Here is a 24,511-nt window from a genome sequence, read left to right on the forward strand (position 1 = left end):
GTTGAGGCTACAGGATGCTTTACAAAGTCACCAAAATGTGATTACTGAAACAGAAAATGATGCAAAGTGAATCTAAACAACAAGACAAATACTGTACATTAGTTAGGATAACTATGATCTTTCCCCCTCATACGGCTGGTCTTGATGTGACGTCACCATTTATATAGAAATTTCTGTAGTCACTTTTTTCACATGGATTTAGAAAAAAAAGATTTTAAACAGTAGTTAAGCATGAGGTCTGACAACCCAGCAGGCAAAGTCAGCGATACAGAACCGTATTACCAGGTGTATAGTAGACCTAAACAGAAGAGGTGAGCTGCATTTTTTTCTTTGTTCATTTTCAACTGCTACCTCCTCTCCATGTGGTTGGTTTTCCCCTTAACCATCTTTGAGGCCTGACCTTTGAAGCCGGCCTGCCACCCGGCCTCACCTCACAGTGAGTGGCTTCCTGCCAAGACGGAAGGGGGATACCTAGGACACATCTTCCTGTTGGCCTATCGAACCACCTTCATACACAGCAGTAGCCCTGTTCATTAATCTTCTTTTCAAGTTGCATTCCTTCAAACAGCGATGGTTTCTGTTTCCCCACAGAGCAGGTCATGTTCACAAGCACACCTGTATTTCTGCAAATGATAAACTTTTAAGCTTTTGATAAACTTAACAACCTTTAAGCATGTTGTATTTTCAAAAGATCACTTATCGTTGTAGATGGTAAATGCAGTTTGAGACTTGGAATATGGAGTACCCTTTTTAAATTAAGCTGACTTGCTGTTGTTCACACAGGAGCCATGGCAAAGGCTCCTCAATTATAAAAACTGACGTAATTGTTCTGTCCCCGGCCCGCAACAGCCAAAAAATGACTTTCTATGTTTAAGTAAACTGTAGTTGGGGCAAATTAATGTATAGAACAAATGCCCATTTATATCTAAAGAGTTGCACTATGATCCCAGATTTGAAGACAGAAAGCCTCACATTTCATGTTTCTATGGCAACTTGACTAACTTGACTACGGAATGCTTTACCAGATTCTATGCAAAGAACAAAGGCTCTCAGTTTAAGAAGCTGACTGAATGAATGCCAGAAACGATACCACTTGTGTGCCCTCTTTTATTCCACTGTGACCTGCAATTCATCACAAATTGTACAGTTCAATAACGGCTTTTTATTTGACTCCTCCAGGGTACTACTGTATTTGGCTTACTGCATCTCATATGAGAAATTAGATCACAGAAGCAGGCAGCATGATCTCTATTAGAGGAAGAATGCATTCCGATCTGTATTTCCGATTTGTGGAAGTTTAATGATCTGGAAAGCTATTCCTGTTAGTTTCCTCTTAATCACTACACTGTTTTTTTTTTTTAATTTTTCAGGAATTTTAAAAGGGTTCATGCTCAAAATAACAGCAACATTTAAAGACTGAATTTAACAAAAAATGTGGTTGACCATTAAGTAATGTGGTTCCGGTGATTGCAATGTGATGACAGCTGCTTTCCATATTGTGGGCAGATAAATAGACCTGTTGAGATATAGACACAGTAACACATTCAGTAACGTAAATAATAAGACATGTTCTATTTAGAAGCCAAAAGCATTACAAAGCTGTACATCATTACAGACTACAAATACTGTAGTCATTTTTAAAATATAAGATGCACTGTGTCAGTCTTGTGTTACAAACACATATACTAAATAGAAAACTGTAAACAACGGATACGGTATTATACTGCGCACCCCAGTGACAGAGCATAGGCTCTGCACATGAGTGTGTGGGCAGGCATTACTATCAATGTGCAGACAAAATTTGAGAAAATGTCCCCACAAAGATAGTAACTCCTGAAAAAACGACGTTGTGGGGACATTTCCATTTTGTAAAACATGTTTTTAAGGACTAAAAGTGCCAAAATATTTAGTTTGTTGTCGACTTTCACCTGCAGTGTGGAGTTTTGCCAGACTGGAGTTAGAAATAGTAAATAAAAATATAGTGCGAGTCAAGGAGAAGTCCACACAAATATAGGAATGCAAATGTGTGTGCGTGTGTCTGTCAGTGAGAGTTTGGTGGCTGGTAGACATCTTGGTAAACAAGATGGCCACCGTTTGCACAGCCACATGGTTTGATTGTTTGATTCAATGAGTCATTGTTTGATTGAAAGTGAATGGAACATTCTGGAATGTGGCCAGGTGGTGATTGGATGTTTGATTGAATCAATGAAGCCCCTGGCTATATGGTGTAAAAGGGAGCAAAAGAGGGTGTGTAGGAGAGAGGGGAGAGAGCGTATAGGAGAGACGAGAGGGCGTGTAGGAGAGGGCGTGTAGGAGAGAGTGTATAGGAGAGAGGAGAGGACGTGTAAGAGAGAGGAGAGCATGTAGGAGAGGGGAGAGAGCGTATAGGAGAGAGACAAGAGGGCGTGTAGGAGAGAGGGGAGAGAGTGTACGAGAGAGGGGGCGTATAGGAGAGAGATGAGAGGGTGTGTAGGAGAGAGGGCAGAGAGAGTAGGTGAGAGATGAGAAAAAATAATTTAGAATTGCAATGTAACTACTCAGTATCTGCAGTACAAAATTAATGGAACTTAAAATGCAGGCAAAAATGTTAGAGGTAACTTATCAACTTATGGTCTAACAGGGTACAGGACAAAACCGTAAAGCTACTGTTATCCGAGTCATGTAGAACCCAACTAGTACACTGTGCTGGATAATACAGCACAGTATATGTTTGAAAAAAAGAGACTGGATTTTTTATTTACTCAGCTATCAGTCACTAGAATGTCATAAAAAGAGACAAGAATACTGAGGCCTCACTGGTCCCTTTATTCTGCAAATGTTTCCATTTTTTGTTATTATTAAAGATAACTTGCTGAGGTTGTAATCAGTGTGTATACAAAATTAAGATAAGACGTTATGAAAATATGACATTAGGATGTTATTAAAGCCAAAGTCAAGTTATATATTTGGGTGCCATAAACATATGTAACATAAGATCAGCCAAATTGTCTTTATAGAAGTAAAAGCCAGCTTTTTTTTTTTTTACTGTAAGTTCATTCATGTGTACCTGGCTGGAACTGCAGCTGTACTGTGTTGTCTTATATTGTCCTGTCTTATTTACAGTATGCACTGGTTGTCACAAGTATGGTGTCACCAGCCCTGAAACAGAATGTCTGGGGGTGGGACATTTATTACCCCTTGTATCCCATTCAGACCCCTTACTTACTAAATATCTGGTTATCCCTGAATAGCTAATGATCTCCTCTTTAAATGCAGAAGATTCTGTCCCACAGGCGCAGAGGTACGCCACATATTTACTACCAACGCAGAATGACTATGTGAGAAGATTTATTTTTGGTGTACCCCAAAACAGGCAATGGTGTGTCAAGACTGGTGATGATGATGATAATGAAGAACAATTGTCCCGCACATTCATTCTTCATTGGAAGAAGATTATCTATTCAGAGATACCAAGATATTTAGCGAGAAAGGGGTGATAAAAAGGCCCATCTCCAGCTACAGTCTTTTAAAAAAATTACATTTTGGGGTACCACTGCACTTGATCATTAAAATCGTCTGTGTATGTCTAAAGAGGAGATGATTAGTAGATATTTAGTAAGTAAAATGCCTGCTATTGGATACCAAAACACATTTCCCCCAGTAAGAACAAAGCAATTTGTTTTCAGGAATGTACATCTGAAATCCATCTAAATCACTTTAGAAAACTGTATTTCCAACAGGAAGGGTTCCAGTCATAGCATTTATTTATTTATTTATTTACTAAATATTTATGTTCCAAGTGTCTATTTGTTCTTGTTGTTATTGCCATAGCTAAAGTATTATGTTAATATTTCCAACCACAACATGTGTGTGAGTGGGGAACAGCTGTGACCTTTCATAAGAACCAACTTCTTCTCTCTATAGGTCTTATTCAAAACATATTACGGTAATCTTGAAATAATTAAAACATTATATTTAGTTTTTGGTCAACAGAAACATTATAGTTCAACTAGGGGTGTTGCAACTGGACAGGTTAATGCGTTAAACTGGTGTTCCTGACAGACTTTAGACATCATTTTGGGAGCTCTGTTGAAGCCACAGGGTGAAGGTGCTTGAACCATACATACTGATGTCATACTTTTTTTTTTATAAACTGAAATCTAGGTCATGGTGGCCTACTTATTTATGAGTTCTGGCATGTCATTTTGAATTTTGCTGACTGAGGGGTGAACCATTGTAGCTGTTCACTGACTGTATCGACTGAGTTAGAATACTTATATATATATATATATATATATATATATATATATATATATATATATATATATATATATAGATCAGCGGTGGTCCAGACTGGCCCTTCCAAATCAGAAATTGTTTATTTGAAGCAATCAGACCTCCATCCAGACCCTGAAGTAGGCCATTACTAGTGATGGGCACCAATATCAATATTTTGATACGATATCAATATCGTTCAATATTGTTAATCATTTCCATATCGTGATATCGTGGGATTAAAAAAATTCAGGTATGCTCGCAGAGACATACTTTGTATTGCTAGTACTGCTAAAAATACAAACACAGTATGGTAAAGATTATTTTATATTAAGATGCAACAAACCCTATGCGTACCAATCATTGTCAGTCTTGCAGGCAAATACCACACACCATTTTTTCCATTGATTGGCATTTAGGTACCAAACGCTATTTGCATGCTACATTAAGCACTATTGGCCATCTGTTTTATATTATTTTGAGATATGCACATGCGTCAGCATTTCATTACATTTTGTCTGTGTTACGCTATTATTAATGTATTTTTAAAATGTAAACTTTCGGTATTATAAATGAGATGTACTTTTAAAACATCAAAACACATATCAAAATAGTGTAAAATTCAGCCTGACGCCATACTTAATACTTTTAGAGGTGTCGTGAGTCAGTATTTACACACAGAAGCTGAAGATTCAGTTACTTCCAGATTGGCTAGAACACGAACAACCCCAAAGTCTGTGCGCAGTAAAGTATAGAAATATTTCAATTTTGAGGTGGCTGATGCTGAAATAGTAAAACAACAGAACAAGACCTTGTTTTTCTCCATGGATATTGTGAAGCTAAGCCCCACTAAGTTAAAGTAAGTTATTGCTTTTCATATGTAAATATTATGTAAATATGTTTGATATTACATATGGTGTTATTATATTTTTCTGTGTTTTGGAAGATATCGATATAATCGATATTGATATACAATTTTCATATCATTGCCCACCACTAGTAATGATATCAATTTACCTGTTAAACCTGGAGTGGAATTGGTTTATACAGATATGTACAGTGCCTATAGTAAGTATTCACCCCCCTTGGAAGTTTTCAGTTTGTTGTGATACAACCTGAAGTCTTGATGCATTTAAATGGGATTTATTTTTTGCTTTGATTTACTGAACACTTTGAAGAGGCAAGAGAATTTTTATTGTGAAACAACAGTTAATGAAAATAAAAAAAACTGAACTGTCTGTTAGATAAGTATTCACCCCCCTGAGTCAATACTTGGTAGAACCACCTTTGGCAGCAATTACAGCTGTGAGCCTTTTGGGGTCAGTCTCTACCAGGTTTGCACATCTGGATCGTGCAATATTCGCCCCAAACTGGCAAAATTGTTCAAGCTCTGTCAAGCTGGATGGGGATCGTTAGAGGACAGCAATCTATAAGTATTGCCACAGATTCTTAATTGGGCTTTGACTGGGCCATTCAAGGACATTCACTTTCTTGTTTTTAAGACACTCCAGTGTCACTTTGGCTGTGTGCTTGGGGTCATTGTCCTGCTGAAAGATGAAACTCCGTCCCAGTCTCAGGTCTTTTGCAGAGTGAAGCATGTTTTCCTCAAGCCTGTATTTAGCTCTATCCATTTTGCCCTCTACCCTGACAAGCTGCCCAGTTCCTGCAAATGAAAAGCATCCCCATAGCACGATGCTGCCACCACCATGCTTCACAGTAGGGATGGTGTTACCTGGGTGGTGTGCTGTGTTGAGTTTGCACCAGACATAACGCTTTGCATTTAGGCCAAATAGTTCAATTTTTGTTTCATCGGACCACAGAATCTTTTGCCTCTCAATCTTTTGAATCTCTTTGTATCAACACATCAACATAACTTTTAGAAGAACTGAAGGCAAATATTCATAAATATTTATACAGCAGCCACAAGATTGTGTTTTTTTTAATATCCTGCTGATCTTAAAATAAACATCACAGTGTGAAATTCTTTAGAAGTCCTATTTCAATACCTATTTCTGCAGCTGAACACATAAGTTGCTGCTGATTAAACAAGGGTACTTGGTCACATAAGTTATAAAAACATTTGAGCAGAGACAAAACTGGATTTTTCTTCAAAAAAGCCAAATACAATTCTCCCCCTATATTTTACCATTTAATTATTCACTTATTTGGCTAATTCACTCTTGACAGTAAATTGCAGTCCTATATTTTCCTATATAAGGGCCCTTTACTATTAACTGTTTTCAAGTTTTCATTTTTTTTTAAATTTGTACATAGGTAGCACAGGATCATCTGTAATATGTGACACTTTGGGGAAGTATTTTGTACTTATTTGTCATTAAGCAGGGGTGCCAGTATTTCTTTGGCAGCTGTTATGTCTACAGTATGATTTTTACTGTCATTATTGCTGCTATTGGTAAAAAGAGATTCAGGAGACAAGGATCCTATCTGGAATATCCTCATCTATATTGAGGAGTTAGACCAATAGGAGATGAAGAAGTACAATGAGGTTAACTATCTCTCAACTGTGCAAGTGCAAATTCAATGCTCCCTCAAATCTCTAGCACGACCAGGATTCAAATAAATCATTTCTTGATCTGTGATCCAACCTGTACTGTGGTGCCTTTACTGGGTGAACCACTGGAGAGACTTTTTTTTATATATATTTAGGTTATGAGCTTTTCCTTGTGTCTGATTGTTTTATTGCCTGGAGAACAACGAAGATGACTCAGTGATAAATAAGGCATTTCTTTATATCATGAAGATCTTGTTGTTTTCTGAATTTTTTCATTTTTCTACTTTCATTATATATATGCAGTTTTAAAGTACCATGATGTAGCAATGTTTACACTGCTGTTGCCTCGTACTCCTAAAATGAAAGTGAATTCATGGCCTCACTCCAATTGTCTCATCTTATCTCTGGTACATCTTGAGAGTGTGTATTCAGACTACATTCAGCAGATGAATATGGTTTAGGTTTATATAAACAAGACTGTTAGCCTTGCCCTTTCACCAAAACTGAAATCTGCCATTTTTAGACGAAGAAGGAAAACACGTTTCTATTGGCTTATGAAAATACATGTTTCAAAATTGAACAGCTTTTCAAGATGTGCTTTGTTAATGCCAAGCTGTAACGCTAAACTATAACCTTTGTAATTCTTTTGGTTTCCTCTGATTCTATCTAGTACGTGCTGTCACAGACAATAATCACATGGTCTATTGTGTGGACTAGCATGCCCTACTAGTGTTGCAGCCTGTGGGACCTTACTGTGAATATGCAGAAGTATAAACTAGGGTTTAGATTGGGGAACAGTTAAAATGTACAGTGTTTTTCTGTTCTTATGTTGCAGATTGAACCTCTGATTCAGAAAGGCCATGAAAATGTGGTCCATCACATGTTGCTGTATCAGTGTGATAGCAATTTAAATGACACTGATCTTGAGATGGGTCATGAGTGTTTCCATCCCAACATGCCAGATTCATATTTTACATGTGAAAGTGTTATTTTTGCTTGGGCAGTAGGAGGGGAGGTAAGTATTATTTATTATTATTATTATTATTATTATTATTATTATTATTATTATTATTTTGTAGTAGTAGTAGTATTACATTTATAGAATATGAGTTTTTTTTGTTTAACTTCTCAATACTTTCTACAATAGTGTGTGGGTAATCGCTGCTTAAGCAATACAGAGACACTGGAGGTGGAGTTGAAACGCCAGCACAGTCGTGCAGGATTTATTCATACAAAAATAAACAAAGGAGTCATGTGACATTACCAGCGATGGTAACGCACAGAGGACACATACAACAAGCTGTACAAAAGACAATAGAACACAGTACAAAAACTACAAATAAAAGGTACCACACAGGGCAAGCGCTAGCCTTATAAATGAGCTGCCCCACTCCAGAAACCAGCTACACTACATAACCCTCGCTATACATTACATGGGATCAGGATCCCCTAAACTAACCTAATGAAGAGACGGTATTCACACGATGACTCCTGCTGCTTCATACGGCCTTTGCTGGGCATAGCCTTCACAAGCACCGCTTGCAGTCTCAGGGTGAACATTGCTAAGGGAGCTAAAACCAATTCCAAAATGTTTTTCCAATATTACAACAGCAAGAGAACATTCAAAGAGGAGATTAAATGTTTAAGAGATACAAATGGCAAAATCGTAGAGGAAGAAAAAAAAATAGCAAATATGTTAAATGATTACTTTTCACAAGTTTTTACAAAGGAAGATACTGACAACATGCCCCACATGTCATCCAGTTCCTATCCAGTTTTAAATAACTTTAGCATAACTGAGGCAGAAGTGTTAAAGGGACTAGGAGCTCTTAAAATAAACAAATCCCCTGGGCCGGATGAGATCCTCCCAGTAGTACTCAAAGAAATGAAAGAAGTAATTTACAAACCGCTAACCAAGATCATGCAGCAGTCTCTTGACACAGGGGTGGTACCGACAGACTGGAAAATTGCAAACGTAATACCGATCCACAAAAAGGGAAACAAAACTGAACCAGGTAACTACAGACCAGTAAGCCTGACTTCTACTATATGCAAACTTATGGAAACTATAATAAGATCCAAAATGGAAAATTACCTATATGGTAACAGGGTACTGGGAGACAGTCAACATGGTTTTAGGAAAGGGAGATCGTGCCTAACTAACTTGTTTGATTTTTTTGAGGATGCAACATCGATAATGGATAATTGCAAAGCATATGACATGGTTTATTTAGATTTCCAGAAAGCTTTTGACAAAGTCCCGCACAAAAGATTAATTCTCAAACTGAACGCAGTTGGGATTCAAGGAAACGCATGTACATGGATTAGGGAGTGGTTAACATGTAGAAAACAGAAAGTACTGATTAGAGGAAAAACCTCAGAATGGAGTGTGGTAACCAGCGGTGTACCACAGGGATCAGTATTAGGTCCTCTGCTATTCCTAATCTACATTAATGATTTAGATTCTGGTATAGTAAGCAAACTTGTTAAATTTGCAGACGACACAAAAGTAGGAGGAGTGGCAAACACTGTTGCAGCAGCAAAGGTCATTCAAAATGATCTAGACAAGATTCAGAACTGGGCAGACACATGGCAAATGACATTTAATAGAGAAAAGTGTAAGGTACTGCACGCAGGAAATAAAAATGTACATTATAAATATCATATGGGAGATATTGAAATTGGAGAAGGAATCTATGAAAAAGACCTAGGAGTTTTTGTTGACTCAGAAATGTCTTCATCTAGGCAATGTGGGGAAGCTATAAAAAGGCTAACAAGATGCTCGGATACATTGTGAAAAGTGTTGAATTTAAATCAAGGGAAGTAATGTTAAAACTGTACAATGCACTTGTAAGACCTCATCTTGAATATTGTGTGCAGTTCTGGTCACCTCGCTATAAAAAAGATATTGCTGCTCTAGAAAGAGTGCAAAGAAGAGCGACCAGAATTATTCCGGGCTTAAAAGGCATGTCATATGCAGACAGGCTAAAAGAATTGAATCTGTTCAGTCTTGAACAAAGAAGACTACGTGGCGACCTAATTCAAGCATTCAAAATTCTAAAAGGTATTGACAGTGTCGACCCAAGGGACTTTTTCAGCCTGAAAAAAGAAACAAGGACCAGGGGTCACAAATGGAGTTTAGAAAAAGGGGCATTCAGAACAGAAAATAGGAGACACTTTTTTACACAGAGAATTGTGAGGGTCTGGAATCAACTCCCCAGTAATGTTGTTGAAGCTGACACCCTGGGATCCTTCAAGAAGCTGCTTGATGAGATTTTGGGATCAATAAGCTACTAACAACCAAACGAGCAAGATGGGCCGAATGGCCTCCTCTCGTTTGTAAACTTTCTTATGTTCTTATGTTGCATAGCTGTCATTCCTGCAGAGCGGACCCTCCTCCTGAACACACGCAGCTCCCCTCTGCAGCATGGCGTTGCAATCACTCTGAGCCATCTCCACCGGATGTTTTTATGCTGATGGACACACAGTCAAGACCCGCCCACCTGCTGATTGAGGACCAGCACAGCCAATCACTAACTGCCCTTCCCCTCAACCAAGCCTAGCAGCAGCAAGTCTGATTCAAGCGCCCGTCTGTAAACAATAATTTAATCACACAAATCAACTCCAAAAAGACACACAATAAACCCATTCCCACATATAAAGTTACAACAACACTAAAATTTAGAATTTTTATCCAGTGTAGTAGACATGTTGGGGAAGCACTGGAAAAAAAAATCCAACTCTTTCCATGTTTTACAAGTTGAAAAAATGACAATAGAATAAAACAAATGAAAAGCGTTTCTTGTTTTTTATGGGTTTTTTTTTGGATATCTCCTTCCAGTGTGGTACTGAGTAAGACTTATATCAAATCTGAGTTTTAGTCCTAATGGCCTGGGGGTTACCTTGAATTCAAGCCCTGAACCATGCCTATGCTATCTGTACTTTGGAAGATAATGTGATTTATTTAAGGCCATAGCCCTCCAGGCGGAAATTGCCTGTTGGAGGCTGGGGGTTTAACAGGTTTAAACCTGCTGCCCTCTGCAAGAAAGCTGAAACTGGGACGTAAGTTCACTTTTCAGCATGACAATGACCCAAAGCACACAGCCAGAGCTACACTGGAGTGGCTAAGGAACAAAAAGGTAAATGTCCTTGAGTGGCCCAGTCAGAGCCCAGACCTAAATCCAATCGAAAATTTGACTTGAAGATTTGATTTGGCATGACTTGAAGATTGCTATCCATCAACGCTCCCCAAGAAACTTGACAGAGCTTGAACAGTTTTGTAAAGAAGAATGGTGAAATATTGCCAAATCTAGGTGTGCAAAGCTGGCAGAGACCTATCCCAACAGACTCACAGCTGTAATTGCTGCCAAAGGTGCTTCCACCAAGTATTAACTCATTAGGATCTTTCAGTTTTGTATTTTTTTTATATTATTTTTTTTCTCTATAAAAACTTTTTTCCCCTTAACAGTGTGGAGTATGGTGTGTAGATAAGTGGGAAAAAAATCCTCATTTAAATGCATGAAACTCTGAGGCACTGACACAACAAAATGTGAAAAAAGTTCAAGGGGGTGTAGACTTTCTATAGGCACTGTGTGTATTTTTTCTTGTAGCTCAGGTTATTTTTGTAGAAATTCAGTACCAATATATTTGTATTAGGAAGCACAAATAATGTTGATAATTTAAATGTCCTTTCACATTTCCCAAAGAATTCATATGAAGTAAATATCAATTCATGGTACATTCTACATTTACATATTTAACACAAGCACTGTTCTTACTTCACATGAATGTGCACTTTATTTTGAAGTGTAACCTCATATAGTGATAATCAACTACAGAATATCCAGTGTTTCATTGTCATGATAGTTATTATTATGTTGCAAATTTGATTGATCATATTCCTCTTATCTATCAGCTGTTAAATGAAAAGTTCAACCAGGCGTATGCTAAATATTGTTTTTTTTTTCTATTTGAAGAGCAAATCAATTGTTTGACTTAGCTCCACAGCCTGTTAAATGGCTACTGACTGTTATTTAAACTTGCAGGGTTTCACATACCCACCTCATGTTGGTGTTTCTATTGGTATGACACTCGATCCTGTGTATATTTTGATGGAAATGCACTATGATAACCCAACAAATCAAGAAGGTAGGCATGTTTAACTTCTGTGCTAGCTTAGTGACCCTAATAGTGAATCCTAATTGGACATGCTTTCTTGGAGATCATCTTATTTGTAGCGTTCTAAAAGGAAACTTACCATTAATACTGAAAACAGGCAGAAACATTTAGGGATAGGATACATTCCTTTAATCCTTGGGAAAAGACAATAACAGCCAATTGTTTACTTTTTGCTGGGTTTCTGATGGACAGGTGATTCCTCTGGTCATTACTGTTGTTCCCAGACAAGACTGTAATTACTGAGGGACCCTGTGTTATTTTGCAGGTTTAATAGACAGCTCAGGCCTCCGACTGTTCTATACCCCCGTGCTGAGGGAATATGATGCCGGTGTGATTGAGACTGGAGTCTGGATCAGTCTGTTCCATATAATCCCACCAGGTTTACCTGAATACATTTCAGAAGGGCATTGCACTACAGGGTGTCTCCAGGAGGTAGGTCTCTGTTATATCAGAATAAAAATGGTAGTTAATTCAAAGCATTAAACTTTGGCCTCAATTAATTGACAATATTGAGATAATAATGTTTTATCAGCATATTCCTGTTTTAGTTTATATTATATGTAAGCAAATAAAAATCAGGTGCTTGTTTTACTTGGTATGACAAATGTCATCCCATCACATACATTCACTGTACTGTATGGTATAAATAAAGAAAACGTGTTCTCTTCAATAAAACATCAGCTCTGGCTGATGTTGTCTTTCAGGTGTGATTTATCACTCCTGTTGCCAAATCCCTATTTCGAAATCCCTGAACCATTTAATCTGTCCTTGTTTGGAATAATGTGCTATATTGTAAGTTTTATAAACCTCAGATTTTGAGTTAATATGCCATTATTCTACCAGAAGAAAAAAACACAATAAAAAATGTCTTTGTACACAACAGTTGTTTTTTTTTTAGGTCACAATATTTCCCTATCAGTGGGCATCAACTGCTGCTGTATTTACCTTTAACTTATACTGCTTTTCAGGCCTTGGAACATGAGATGCCATCAGGAATTCATGTGTTTGCTGTTCTCCTTCACTCACACCTTGCTGGACAATCACTGAAAACTAGACATTTCAGAAATGGGGATGAACAGCAGCCGCTGGCTTATGACAATGAGTATGACTTCAACTTCCAGGAACTACAATACCTGAAAGAAGAAAGAACACTACTGCCTGTATGCAAACAAGATTTTTTACTCCATAAATAACAGTCCATTACAAGAAACAGTATTGCATTACATATAATGCTCTCAGACTATTAATATATTAATATTGCAAAAGCTGAATAGAAAAGAAAATCTTAATACATGAACTAAATAAATGTAGGAAATTGTCGTGGCAAATCGTTGAAATTATACAACTACATCGAATGCAAGTGAAATTTTACATGCCATATTAATCCAGCCTAACATTAACACCAATCATAACCAAATAACTAACAATTGCCAGTTTAAATACCAACCGTTTTCTACAATCTGTAATGAAAGAAACAAAATAACACTTTTGAACATGATTAAACATTTCTAGCAACTTTTAAATCTCAATCTCAGATAAGGCTATAAATATCTGCTGGCTGTAGCCTTGGCACTGTATTCCTTTTTTGCAGTCGCTGTTCTCTATTTATGTAAAAAATTACTACATACTTAACCCATATTGGGCCATGTACTTGCATTTTCTTTTTGTTTGTTTCTATTTCTCTTAGTTGGGCACCATTTTCATTGGTCTCAACATTGAAAGTAAATCTTTATGAATTTTGCAAACCCAGTAATAATAAATTGCAAAGCCAAAGATCATATATTTGTGATTTTTTTATCTGTTTTTTTTATCTGTTGTTTTATCTGTTTTTAGGGAGATCATTTGGTGACTGAATGCAAGTATAACACCATAGATCGCACAAATGTGACGTTGGTAAGAAATTCACCTGATTTACTATCATTAAACTTTTACTACAGATACATTCAATTCTTAGTTACTAATTTAAACCCACTTCTGTTATTTTCAAGTATATCAGGTATCTCTTGTTGGCTTAAATCTTCCAGTCCGATCTATACACATTTGGGTTAGGCCTAGTGATGTTAAAAATATAACATGGCTGACATCACTTCCCCGTTAAGGTAATATTGTAGATTATGTGGGGATATTACATAGTCCTTGGTGGTAGAATACTGTAATTTAAAACAAGCCCTGCATCTCCTTTGATTTCAGTGTGTTGAATGCACTAGATATTGTAACATTTTCTTTGGGAAATGATGCTGAACAGTTGTAAGGTTCTAAAAAAAATGTTTAGTAGAATTTTGACAACCGTCCAATCTGTCTGAATGTACAGCTTTTCTCAGTTCAACAAACAGCCTGCAAATACAGCTCCAGACACCAGTCTGTTATGTCGGTGTTAACAGCTGTTGGCTCATACTCTGAAACAAATATCAAAATGATAAATGTGAGCGATGATGGTAAATATCACCCTCAGTGCCATTTATGATAAATTGTTCTTCTTTGCACTTACAATTACCGCTGCTCAGAAAGTAAGGTCTTCTAAAATGTGAATGTGTTATTTTGGGAGACGCACAGGCCCGGTTCCTCTTGTTTAATGTGTACTGGACCAGGTTTTTTTGGAACCGAGCTGCAAGAGGAATAGCTTCCAGAAAAAGGAAGGTGGAACAGTTCACCATACTGGTCTGTTTCTTTAGAGTTCTCACTGGTTCATTCATTATTCATTAAATGAGAATCTGTCTACACAAACTATTTACTGTATGCTGCTGTGACAGAACATTTACATGTGGCAGGTTTGAAGTAGGAGTAATTACAGAAGGTCTGAAATCAAAATCAAGTGGAGATTCTTTTGCTCACATTGTAACAACTAAATTAACTACCAAAGGAGAGACAGGTCTGCAGCCACTTTATTAGGACCTGTAGCAGGATAGCTTATGGGTGACGTCAGACCATGAAGAAGACCAGACACAGTACTGGGGTTGAATATGCTGGTGCACAAGTTTTAGTTATAAAATAAAAGATTTAAACAAACAAAACACTTATACAAAACAATACGGCACGATGGCCAAAACAGACATACAAAACACACAGAACTAACAAATACTAAAACTAGCAGGAGTAGCAATTGTTTTGTCTTTTAGTTTCACTTTCACATATCTCACCACTCACATCTCTTGTTCCACCTCTGAACACAATAACCCTGTTCACGATTTTATCTGATAGGGCATTTTAAAACCCTTCCAGGCTGACAAACAATAATAACAATAAAATAGTGTTTACAATAAACTCAAAACAGAACATTTAAATCATACTAATATAAATAGACACAGGGGCGGGAGGTACCGCGTTACAGGACCTTTATTCAGATATGTTGTCAGGGTATACCCGAGGACTCTTGAGTACTGTGGAGGGCTGTACAAATCCTATAGTGTACTTACGCATTGTTTCAGATAAAGTCCAACCAACAGTACTGCAGTTCCCTGTGCTAGAAATGCGCATTAATAGTTTTAGTTGCACGACCGAGACTTCAGGCATCTTCCATTGCCACCAAAATTCAATTGAGAATGTTTGGGATGAACTTCAATTACATATTCATCATCAAATGTTAATGACTAAATTGATTAACATCCCTCAAGACACCTTCCAGAACCTTGTAGAGTCTAGTGACATACAGTACAGTTACAAAGTAAACTAAACTTTGGAGTCTCATCTTAAAGATGTGACCACCCCCCACTGAACTTTCTGTCATCTGTCATTGCTTTCCTTTCAGTCCTTTCTTTAATTGTTTGTTTTATTTTTCAATCTGTTCATTTTACAGGGTGGTTTAAGTACCAGAGATGAAATGTGTCTCTCCTATTTACTTTACTATCCGAGAATTAATCTAACCCGATGTGAAAGCCTTCCAGTTATAAGCAAACAGCTACAATTTATTGGAGTAAAAGAAATTTATGAACCAGTCACGTAAGTGGGTTTCCTCTTCACAACAGTAGGTCCAGTCTTGATACTAAAATAATGAAAAACACATCTTAGAACAGTCCCATGACACTTATTTGTTTAACCATGTGTCTCATGTATGTGTTCTACAGTCAGTTTATATGGTTTTACAAACATCTATAAACCCTTAAACCACAACACATTTATAAAGGTTTTGGTAAAGATTTGTACATTCTCTTATAAAACTGTGGTAAGTCTTACAAAATGTTAGAAATGTTACTTCTTTCTAGTTGTGGTGTTAGTATTAACCATTGTTTATCTCATATAGACAGGCAGTCACAAAAATAGTCCACATTGTGGGTATTTTTCAAAGAGATGTGTTTGTGTTCATACAGCTCTTTAAACAAATCAAGTCCATAGTGTAACTTTTAGTTGCTGACTCTGATAGCAAAGGCTCTGAACAGAAGCTTATTGGCAGGGCAGTAACTGTGCAGGAAATGAGGTAGATGAAAGAGATGGATACCAAATCTAGCATATTTTGAAATGTAAACTAAACTAAGTTACCATATGAGCGATGATCTGCATATGACGGAGTCCATGAACTGCAGAACCAAGGACCACCTTAAGAATGTCAAAAATATCTTTCTACATATATTAGGGATGGCAAGCATTTAAAAACCTTTTATGTTATTCATGGTTTTATTCACATATTTAATTGATGCAATTACTGCATCCATCTCATTTAAGTTTGTTTTATTACTGATGCTATTATTATTATTATTATTATTATTATTATTATTATTATTATTATTATTATTATTATTATTATTATTTTGCCAAAAATTATTATCCAAAAACAACCTCTCATAAATTTATGGACCAAAAGGATTCTCTTAATAGAAATTTAAAATATAACTGAATCCAGCATTGTTACAACATTTTGAACCAACTGCTCACAATGGAATGTTACTCATAAACTGAGTATTTGACTCCAAAAAGGAACGACTGTAAATAAATAATAATAATAATAATAATAATAATAATAATAATAATAATAATAATAATAATAATAATTTAAAATTATCTTTTATTAATAACTTGAAATTGTCTAAATACAACAAAATATTCACTGAGTAACAGCTATATTCTCCATAATTGTAAATAATATAATTTAAAATAAATGTGGTTATTGAATAAAATAAAGCTACAATGTGAATGGGGCTGCAGTCGGTAGCTATCCAGCAGAATTGGTTGTGCTTATAGTATCGTATTTAGCTTGATTCATGGGTTTGCAGCGATCCAAAATTTCTAAAGGAGTACTCTTGTCGAAACTGACAGGTTTTATTTGTTGTTGTGTTGTGGTTGTCTGTAGCAGAAAAAACTACTAGAGTGTATTTTGAGAAGTTAAAGCATGTTTAGCACGCAGGTGGTACACCAGACTAGATGCACTTCTGTGATACTGGAACTTACTTTAACAGTAGATACAAGTAACCTCTTAAGAGCATAGCATCAAATCCCTGTGGAAAAATATTTTAATTCAAAATACTTCTCTTCTAATGATTATAGTATTTATAGCCTTTCTTTGAAAGTGAATTGATTTTAAGTTAAGAATCGTACATCTTTTACCAGACAGACTCTGAAGTTAATTTTTTAGCGTAGTGATTCCAATAGTCATAGCCAAAAAGCAAAGCACATATTAATTTAGGTACTTAAAAAAAACATAATAAACTTAATGTGATTAGTATTAGCGGTACCTTAAGGAATCCCTTTTGTATGTTTTAAAGATGCATGCTATATCAAAAATGAGCATAGCCCCTCCTTAATTACTTACAGAAGCCTAACCGTTTGTAAGTGCTATTGCAGCCTTAACTGTATGTGTATATGTAGCTGTATTATTCAGCCTAATGGTATTTCTTAAGATCAAATAAGGTTACTGTACAGGTTAGCTGAGGCCTGGAAACTTAGTGAACCCAGAACTAACAAGTAAAATGTAGAATAAACAGGGGGATGATGACTTTGTATAAACATAAGGGGACACCAACAATACAGAATTACAGAATTGTAAGTAGAAGAGTATTATCTGGTTGTTTTTACTTTTTTACATTTTTTTCCTCCAAGTACCTGGCCATTTATAATCAAAAGCCCTAAGAAGTACAACAATCTTTCCTTCATCGAAGCCATGGACAAATTCAGGTGGTCCAAGAAAAAGGGGAATGCCTTTAATGACCTTGTACGTCAACTACCAATGAATGTGAGATGTTCCAAGCATGGTGAAGAAAATTGGTTGGTGAGTAACTATTTCAAATCATGCGCGAACATATTTCTCATTCTCCTCCCACAGTCTATGAGGTAGCCGTACTAAAGTGTTATGCCTGTCCGAAGTCTCAGGTGAAATGTGCTAAACAAGCGCAATGCTGTTAGCGACTTTTTAGGGAATGCTTCGCAGCAGCAGTTTTTCTTTGCGGTTCAGCCTTAGATGAATATGTAATTGTGGGCATTCCTGCATAAATTCAGAAAAGGGGGAGGAGATAGTGTAAATGAGGGTTCTCAAATATTATACTGAGATGTACTAAAGCTGCCAGCAGTTGTGACACTTATAATTGCATCAATTGGTTAAGAACTTTTGAAAGCATGTTTTAAACAGTTGCTGGCATTTCCAGTCTGCTTTTTCTCATGCATTGCCAGTTGTGCTCAATGCATTTTTGAAGCAAACACCCAAGTACCAAATTTTCACTACAGTCAGGGTGTACTCACAAGCCTTGAAAACAAATTTATAAGACATTTCTTTTTTTTCCAGCGTGTTGGGAACAGTAGACTGCACACGTGCCACTAACCCCTCCAGCTCATTCTGAGCATCTGTATAGGACCATGATCTATTTTGTGCTAGGCTATTAAGTAGGCCAAGTTAAAAATAATAATCTTTTAAAAAAAAAAACAACTTTAAAATCATTTACTTTCAATTTAAAATAATCTTTTATTCGCATTGTACACCAATGTGTACATTGCAGCAGCGTGATTTATTTTGTGTTACTGGTAGGCTAAAGTAAAAAAAAAAACGTGTGCTAGTGTCACAAAGACGGCCGGAGTGGGTGACGTCAGACCAGAAACAAGAAATAAACAAAAAGAGAGGTGGAGTTTGGTGGATGAGTGAACAGAACAGACAGAAAATAAACAGTTGTAACAAACAAAAACAGGACACGGCACATTCACCAAAATAAACAGACAAACAAAACGGACTAAACAAAACACAGTGAGTAGATATTTTACTACTAGTACTATTATTATTATTCGTATTACCTTCGTCTCCAATCCCGTTCTTCACTCACCGAACACACAGCCCTGAGTATAGGAAAACATGCTGCTTTTATGCAGCTGTTCCGAGACTTGATTGCTAATCAATCATTCAGTTGGAGTCGCGGTACAACTGCACATGAATTAATAAAGTGCAGTTCCCCGTGCTCACATATTACTTTTTAATTGCACGTGAAGTGCTGTGCAATCCTTGTGCCTAAATACAAATATACATTTTAAACACTCATGTTACACAGACCCGTTTATATCCTGTGTACCAATGACTATACAGCAACATTAACGTATAATACACACAGGGGCGGGCACTTTGCCACAGCTAGGTATTTATTTGATTTTACTACTGTAATGTATACTGTATAGGCCTACTGTACAGATTTATATGTTTACATAATGTAATGTGTAGCTTACCTAAAACACCTTACTGTTATTTCAGCGCAATGATTTACATTTCAAATGCACTGAGCACTATAAATGTATCTGTGTGCGATTTTATTGTATTGTTTTTAAACCCGACGCCACCTTATGTCGGACAAACATGTCCGGTTTAGCGAGGGGCTACTTTATGATTATGAAAAGCTTTTTGGGGTTGAAGGTGGGGGCCCCACTATAGAATATGATGGGGTTAAACTGTCTTTCTTTTTAAAATAGGTCAAATGAAGACAGTACAGAATGCACTGTACAGATGACGTTTACATTGAACAAAAACAATGTTATTTTGATTCTTGCATGTATAGATGTTCTCCTTCGGGCACCCTCTGCTGCAGCAAACCACAACTCAACTGCGGCTGTTTATTTGAACAATGTTACCTGACTCTCTCAATGTATAATGCTACAGATCTCGCTAAGAAAACAGAACAAATATTTAAATTATTATATTGCGGCTCTTTTCATTAACATATTTTCTCTCAGTACATATGACAAAATGCACATTGCGGTATGTTTGCGCTGCAACTGGCCCATCTTAGTACATCTACCCCAATATATGGAAATAATACCAGATTAAGATTTTTTTACCACTGACACATTTTCTACAATTACTTTTTTGTATGTATTCATGTCTACTCAATATTGTAACTTTATTATAGCTTTCAGTTCTTCCTCATAAAATCAAATGTTCATATTTTTTTAAATTTCAAAGTGAAGCATTCTTGGATAAAAGTTACAAAATGTCTTTAAATGGCTGTAATGCATTTACTGTATAATTCATTCATGCAATGTAGTAAACGAGTGAATTAGCAACCATTATAGCTGAGAACACTCTCCTCAACAGGAAAACAAAAGAACACAGCGAATACCTTTGAATTTGAAGCAAGCCGAAAATAGCCTGTCCTAGAAAGACTGAAAGACTGGGCCAAGAAATTGTCATGAAAGCAGTAAAGGTTATAAATAGGCTGTATGAATCTAGACTCAATGGCGAGGTTGCACAAAAGAAGCCATTCATTAGTTTAAAAACAAAGGATGTATTTTGCAAAGGAGCTCCACATAGGCAGGATGCCCCTGTGGAATTCATTGATTCCATGGCCAACTACGCCATTTTAGCCCGACAATGCTACATGCATGAAGCTACATGACGAGTGACCATATTTCCAAAGACACATATTTAAAATAGTTGTAAAACTACACAAGCATAATGTGTGTGTGTGTGTGTGTGTGTGTGTGTGCGTGCGTGTGCATGCGTGTCTGTTTTTTTTAATAAGGATTCTTATTTGAATATATTGCTTTTTTCACTATTACTGTTTTCACATTAAACTAACAAAAATGAAGAACCTCTGACTCCTTTCCAATTCATGGCTACATTTAACTGCATGTTCTAACCATTATGTATTCATTGCTATTTTACCATTTAAATCTTATAATTCTGCATTCTTTTTATTTAGTAAAGTAATGTATATGAAAAATATTATTCTAGAACATAGAAATACAGCCTACCTTTATTGTTGGTAATGTAGGGAATTGTGATAACTTTTTTTTAATTTATTATAATTAATCAGACTGTTCTACTTTGCCAGAGTATTCGTTCCACGGTTTATTGATTAATAAAAGATTATTCTTACCAAATAATTATATCCAGTACATGATTACATCTGATTACATTCATTGGTTATTCAAGATGCAGAAACATCACCATTATTTTAACACATTTTTCTAGGCGAAAAATTCATTTGATTGTTATCTCCATTAACCTTATACAGTCCCTCATTATATTTCCTTATCCACTCTAACAGAGCACTCCTGTTGAGACTTTCCAATCTTCCAGCTCATGCTTTTATACACAGAGACAGTATTACATGTTAATTGTAATGCTACAGTTACCACAGTACTTTTCAAAGAGTGGAGTCAATACCTTGAATCACTGTGTCTTCAGTCTTTTTTATCATACAACTTGTGAATCAGTTTAGATATACAGTCCATCAACCTAAAACTTTAGTTGCGTTTTACAACATGATAGGCAAAAGTCCCTTTGGTAACAACTAGATTAAACTCTTTCTCATGAGAGCTGCCACTAATGAACTGTATCCACAATGTTTGCAAAAGACATCAGTCACTGCTTTCTTTCTTATTCAAAAACGGGAATTATTTCTGTAGATCACTATTAAAAATACACTTATGTTGTGTCTATTTTTCTTGTTTCCGTTTATGTTTTTTTTGGTATTTTTTTTTCTCAATTAACCTTTAATATGGCGATTTTAGTTAATAATACTGAATTATTTTTACTCACTGTAATCCAGACCCGTTGCTATTTTTTTATTTAATCCACGACAAATTTGAGTTCTTCCAAAATGCCTGCTACTGAACCTCGCAAGCAGCTGGACTGAAACCCCCCACAGTAGAGATTTTATACGTTAAATATTTTCAGGAGTACCAGGAGACCAGAACTTTTTTAAGGAAAAATGTTGGGACACTGGGGTGGGGTGGTTGATGGGAAATGTGGACAGTCCCAGTCAAACCAGAATGTCTTGCATCCTGCATGACGGCTATTTTTCAGCAGTTGTGGATCACTGCTGTGTTAATATGGCAACCTATCAAGTACTCACAACAGCAGCACTATATTAAGATGCCCCCAAATTATATTGATTCCTGAATTGTAATAATTGCTTGGACACACAGAATAATAAAATAACACCACCAACACCACCAGAACAATTAAGCCCACGTGTTAGGCTACTAGTTCCAAAAATTATGTTCCTTAATTTTGCAGCCCTATTTTAGATGAGCATTGTTGATTTGTCCAGAGCAAAATGGAGTGGGGTAACTGCAATCTTATTCTCTGTACAACAGACGCTATTCAAACTGTGGGTGTTTTTGGAACATTAAGTACAATTTAGATGCCAGAGGAGGTAATACTAAATAATAACACATAACTAATAATTAAATAATACTTTCATTATTAAGAAGAAAAAAAAACAGTGTGAAAGATAGAGTGTTTGTGAATGCAATCCCCATGAAAGTGTATGGAGGATTGTGGTCTAGACCAGTGGGTCTCAAACTGGGGAGCGCAGACTGTAGGGGGGTGGTAGAAGGATCAGGATTATTTATTTATTTTTAATTACAAGACACATCTTAACATAAGCTATACCATATAACAGGCGGATACTTTGTTTTGGCTTTATTGGTGGTTTTGATTGTCAATAATACTTCCATCAATCAGAGGGCTGCATACAGTGCTCTTCTGTACTTTTTTCCTATATACCAGCTAACATCCAGCTTTCGACTAACTGTATCCGTGCCCTAAGCTAATTGGCAGACTTGGATGACATTACCCCAGTTTCCTTAACACACAACTATAATTGCCTGCATGGCCTTATTGGTTACACTGTATCAGGGTCATAAACTGCCCTGTACCTAATCATTTGCTAAACCCAAACAACCTAGATTAATTTCCTCAAAACCATGACATCAATGAGTTCTTGCTAAATCTATCCTATTTACCACGAAATGTACTAATAACAGGATGTTCTGCTTTGGCAGACAAAACTTGCACCTCCAGCTGCATCTATTCCACTCCCTCTTGCTCACACAACTTTGAAAATACATTAACCCTTTCTTTATCACAGTACAAAAGACACTCTGGTATTCAGTCCAGTTGTTGTATATAGTTTTCTACATTGCCCGATATTTTCCTACACAAAGCACAAACAGAATTACAAACGAGACAATTTAAATTTACACCTGGGATCTACTGTGCTCTACTGAAGTGCGAACTCCAAACCCTAATTAGAAACATCATATTAACCGCATTAAAATCTATTCAGAGCTATGTTCTTCAAAACAGTATCAGTGAGTGCCCCCAAGAGGGGAGCAAACCACAGTGAGTCAAAGCGGACACCTGCAGGGTTGGCTTTTGTCCTGCAGGACCCAGTAGCTCGCCATCATTTGCTGTCAAGCTCCTGTGTGTAAAAAGAGGCAATTGGCTGAGATGATACTTAATTATGTGTGAAATAATTGGCATCATTGGTAAGATGTCCATTTTATTCAATTTTGTTTTCTAGGTTCACGGCTTGGCTGTGTCTCCGCCCGAAGTAAAGCAAACTGGTGAACCCCAACTTACCACCTGCAACAGAGCATCACCACTGCACTTGAGTTCAATGATGCCTCTCTTTCCAGTCATATGTGCTGCATACAGTACAATCAGGATCAGGTGGCTAATGTGCCTGTAAACATGTTGAATAAAGATTTATCTGGAGAACACCAACATCTTCTAGACATTATGTAATAGTATTCAGTGTGTTGCAGGTTCCAAGAGATATAATGCAATATAGTGTATATTAAGCAGGATTTTTTCATTTACAGTTGCCATTATAAGCTTGAAGGGTGAATAAAAGCAACAGCACATCCTTGAAAACAAATGTAGGGACATTTTCTGGATACCCCTTGATCATCATGCCAATTCTGTCATATGATTTGTATGCAATATATGTGTTTACATTGCATTCTAACATTCTAGTTACAGATAAGTAAATAAATGTACTTTTATTATTAACAGTTGTTGATGTGATTAATGTATATGTATAAACTGTACCCGACAAAAACAGAAAGGTTGGTTCAACATGTTTTCAAGCAATATAGCAATCAATTTCAAAAGTAACCCATTAAGTATGTAGAGTATGTAACCGTTTCACTTTTGGTCTCCTGGATCTTCAATGAAGAAATGTTCCAGACAGCTATGGAATTCCAAAACTCCAGCCTTCTTGGAAACTACAGAGAGAATCTGTAAAGGGCTCAGATTTTAGATATGTGTGAGACAAGGTTTTACCAGGGGTTTTGCAAGATTGCGCACATCGGGCCTCTTTTAAAAAAGGGCACTACATTTGGAGTTAAAGCGCACGTAAAGTAGTGAACCTAACA

The 24,511-nt window shown here is 36.5% G+C and overlaps 1 protein-coding gene across 5 annotated transcripts in view; it reads left to right on the forward strand.

Moving 5' to 3' along the window:
• The window catches only part of moxd1 (monooxygenase, DBH-like 1), a 36,727-nt gene extending 12,581 nt beyond the window's left edge, over positions 1-24,146 (forward strand). For 4 of the 5 annotated variants that reach the window (XM_041252314.1, XM_041252313.1, XM_041252315.1 and 1 more), the window contains 8 exons: positions 7,602-7,781; positions 11,812-11,914; positions 12,210-12,376; positions 12,913-13,104; positions 13,778-13,837; positions 15,738-15,880; positions 17,972-18,140; positions 23,656-24,146. In XM_041252314.1, the coding sequence (XP_041108248.1) occupies positions 7,602-7,781; positions 11,812-11,914; positions 12,210-12,376; positions 12,913-13,104; positions 13,778-13,837; positions 15,738-15,880; positions 17,972-18,140; positions 23,656-23,823 (1,182 nt within the window). In that variant the 3' untranslated portion in view covers positions 23,824-24,146. The remainder of the gene's footprint in view (positions 1-7,601; positions 7,782-11,811; positions 11,915-12,209; positions 12,377-12,912; positions 13,105-13,777; positions 13,838-15,737; positions 15,881-17,971; positions 18,141-23,655) is intronic. The other variant, XM_041252316.1, reaches the window with a different exon arrangement.
• Positions 24,147-24,511: the final 365 nt, after the last annotated feature.

This window comes from Polyodon spathula, chromosome 6, assembly GCF_017654505.1.
Source record: "Polyodon spathula isolate WHYD16114869_AA chromosome 6, ASM1765450v1, whole genome shotgun sequence".
Classification (NCBI taxonomy): Eukaryota; Metazoa; Chordata; class Actinopteri; order Acipenseriformes; family Polyodontidae; genus Polyodon; species Polyodon spathula.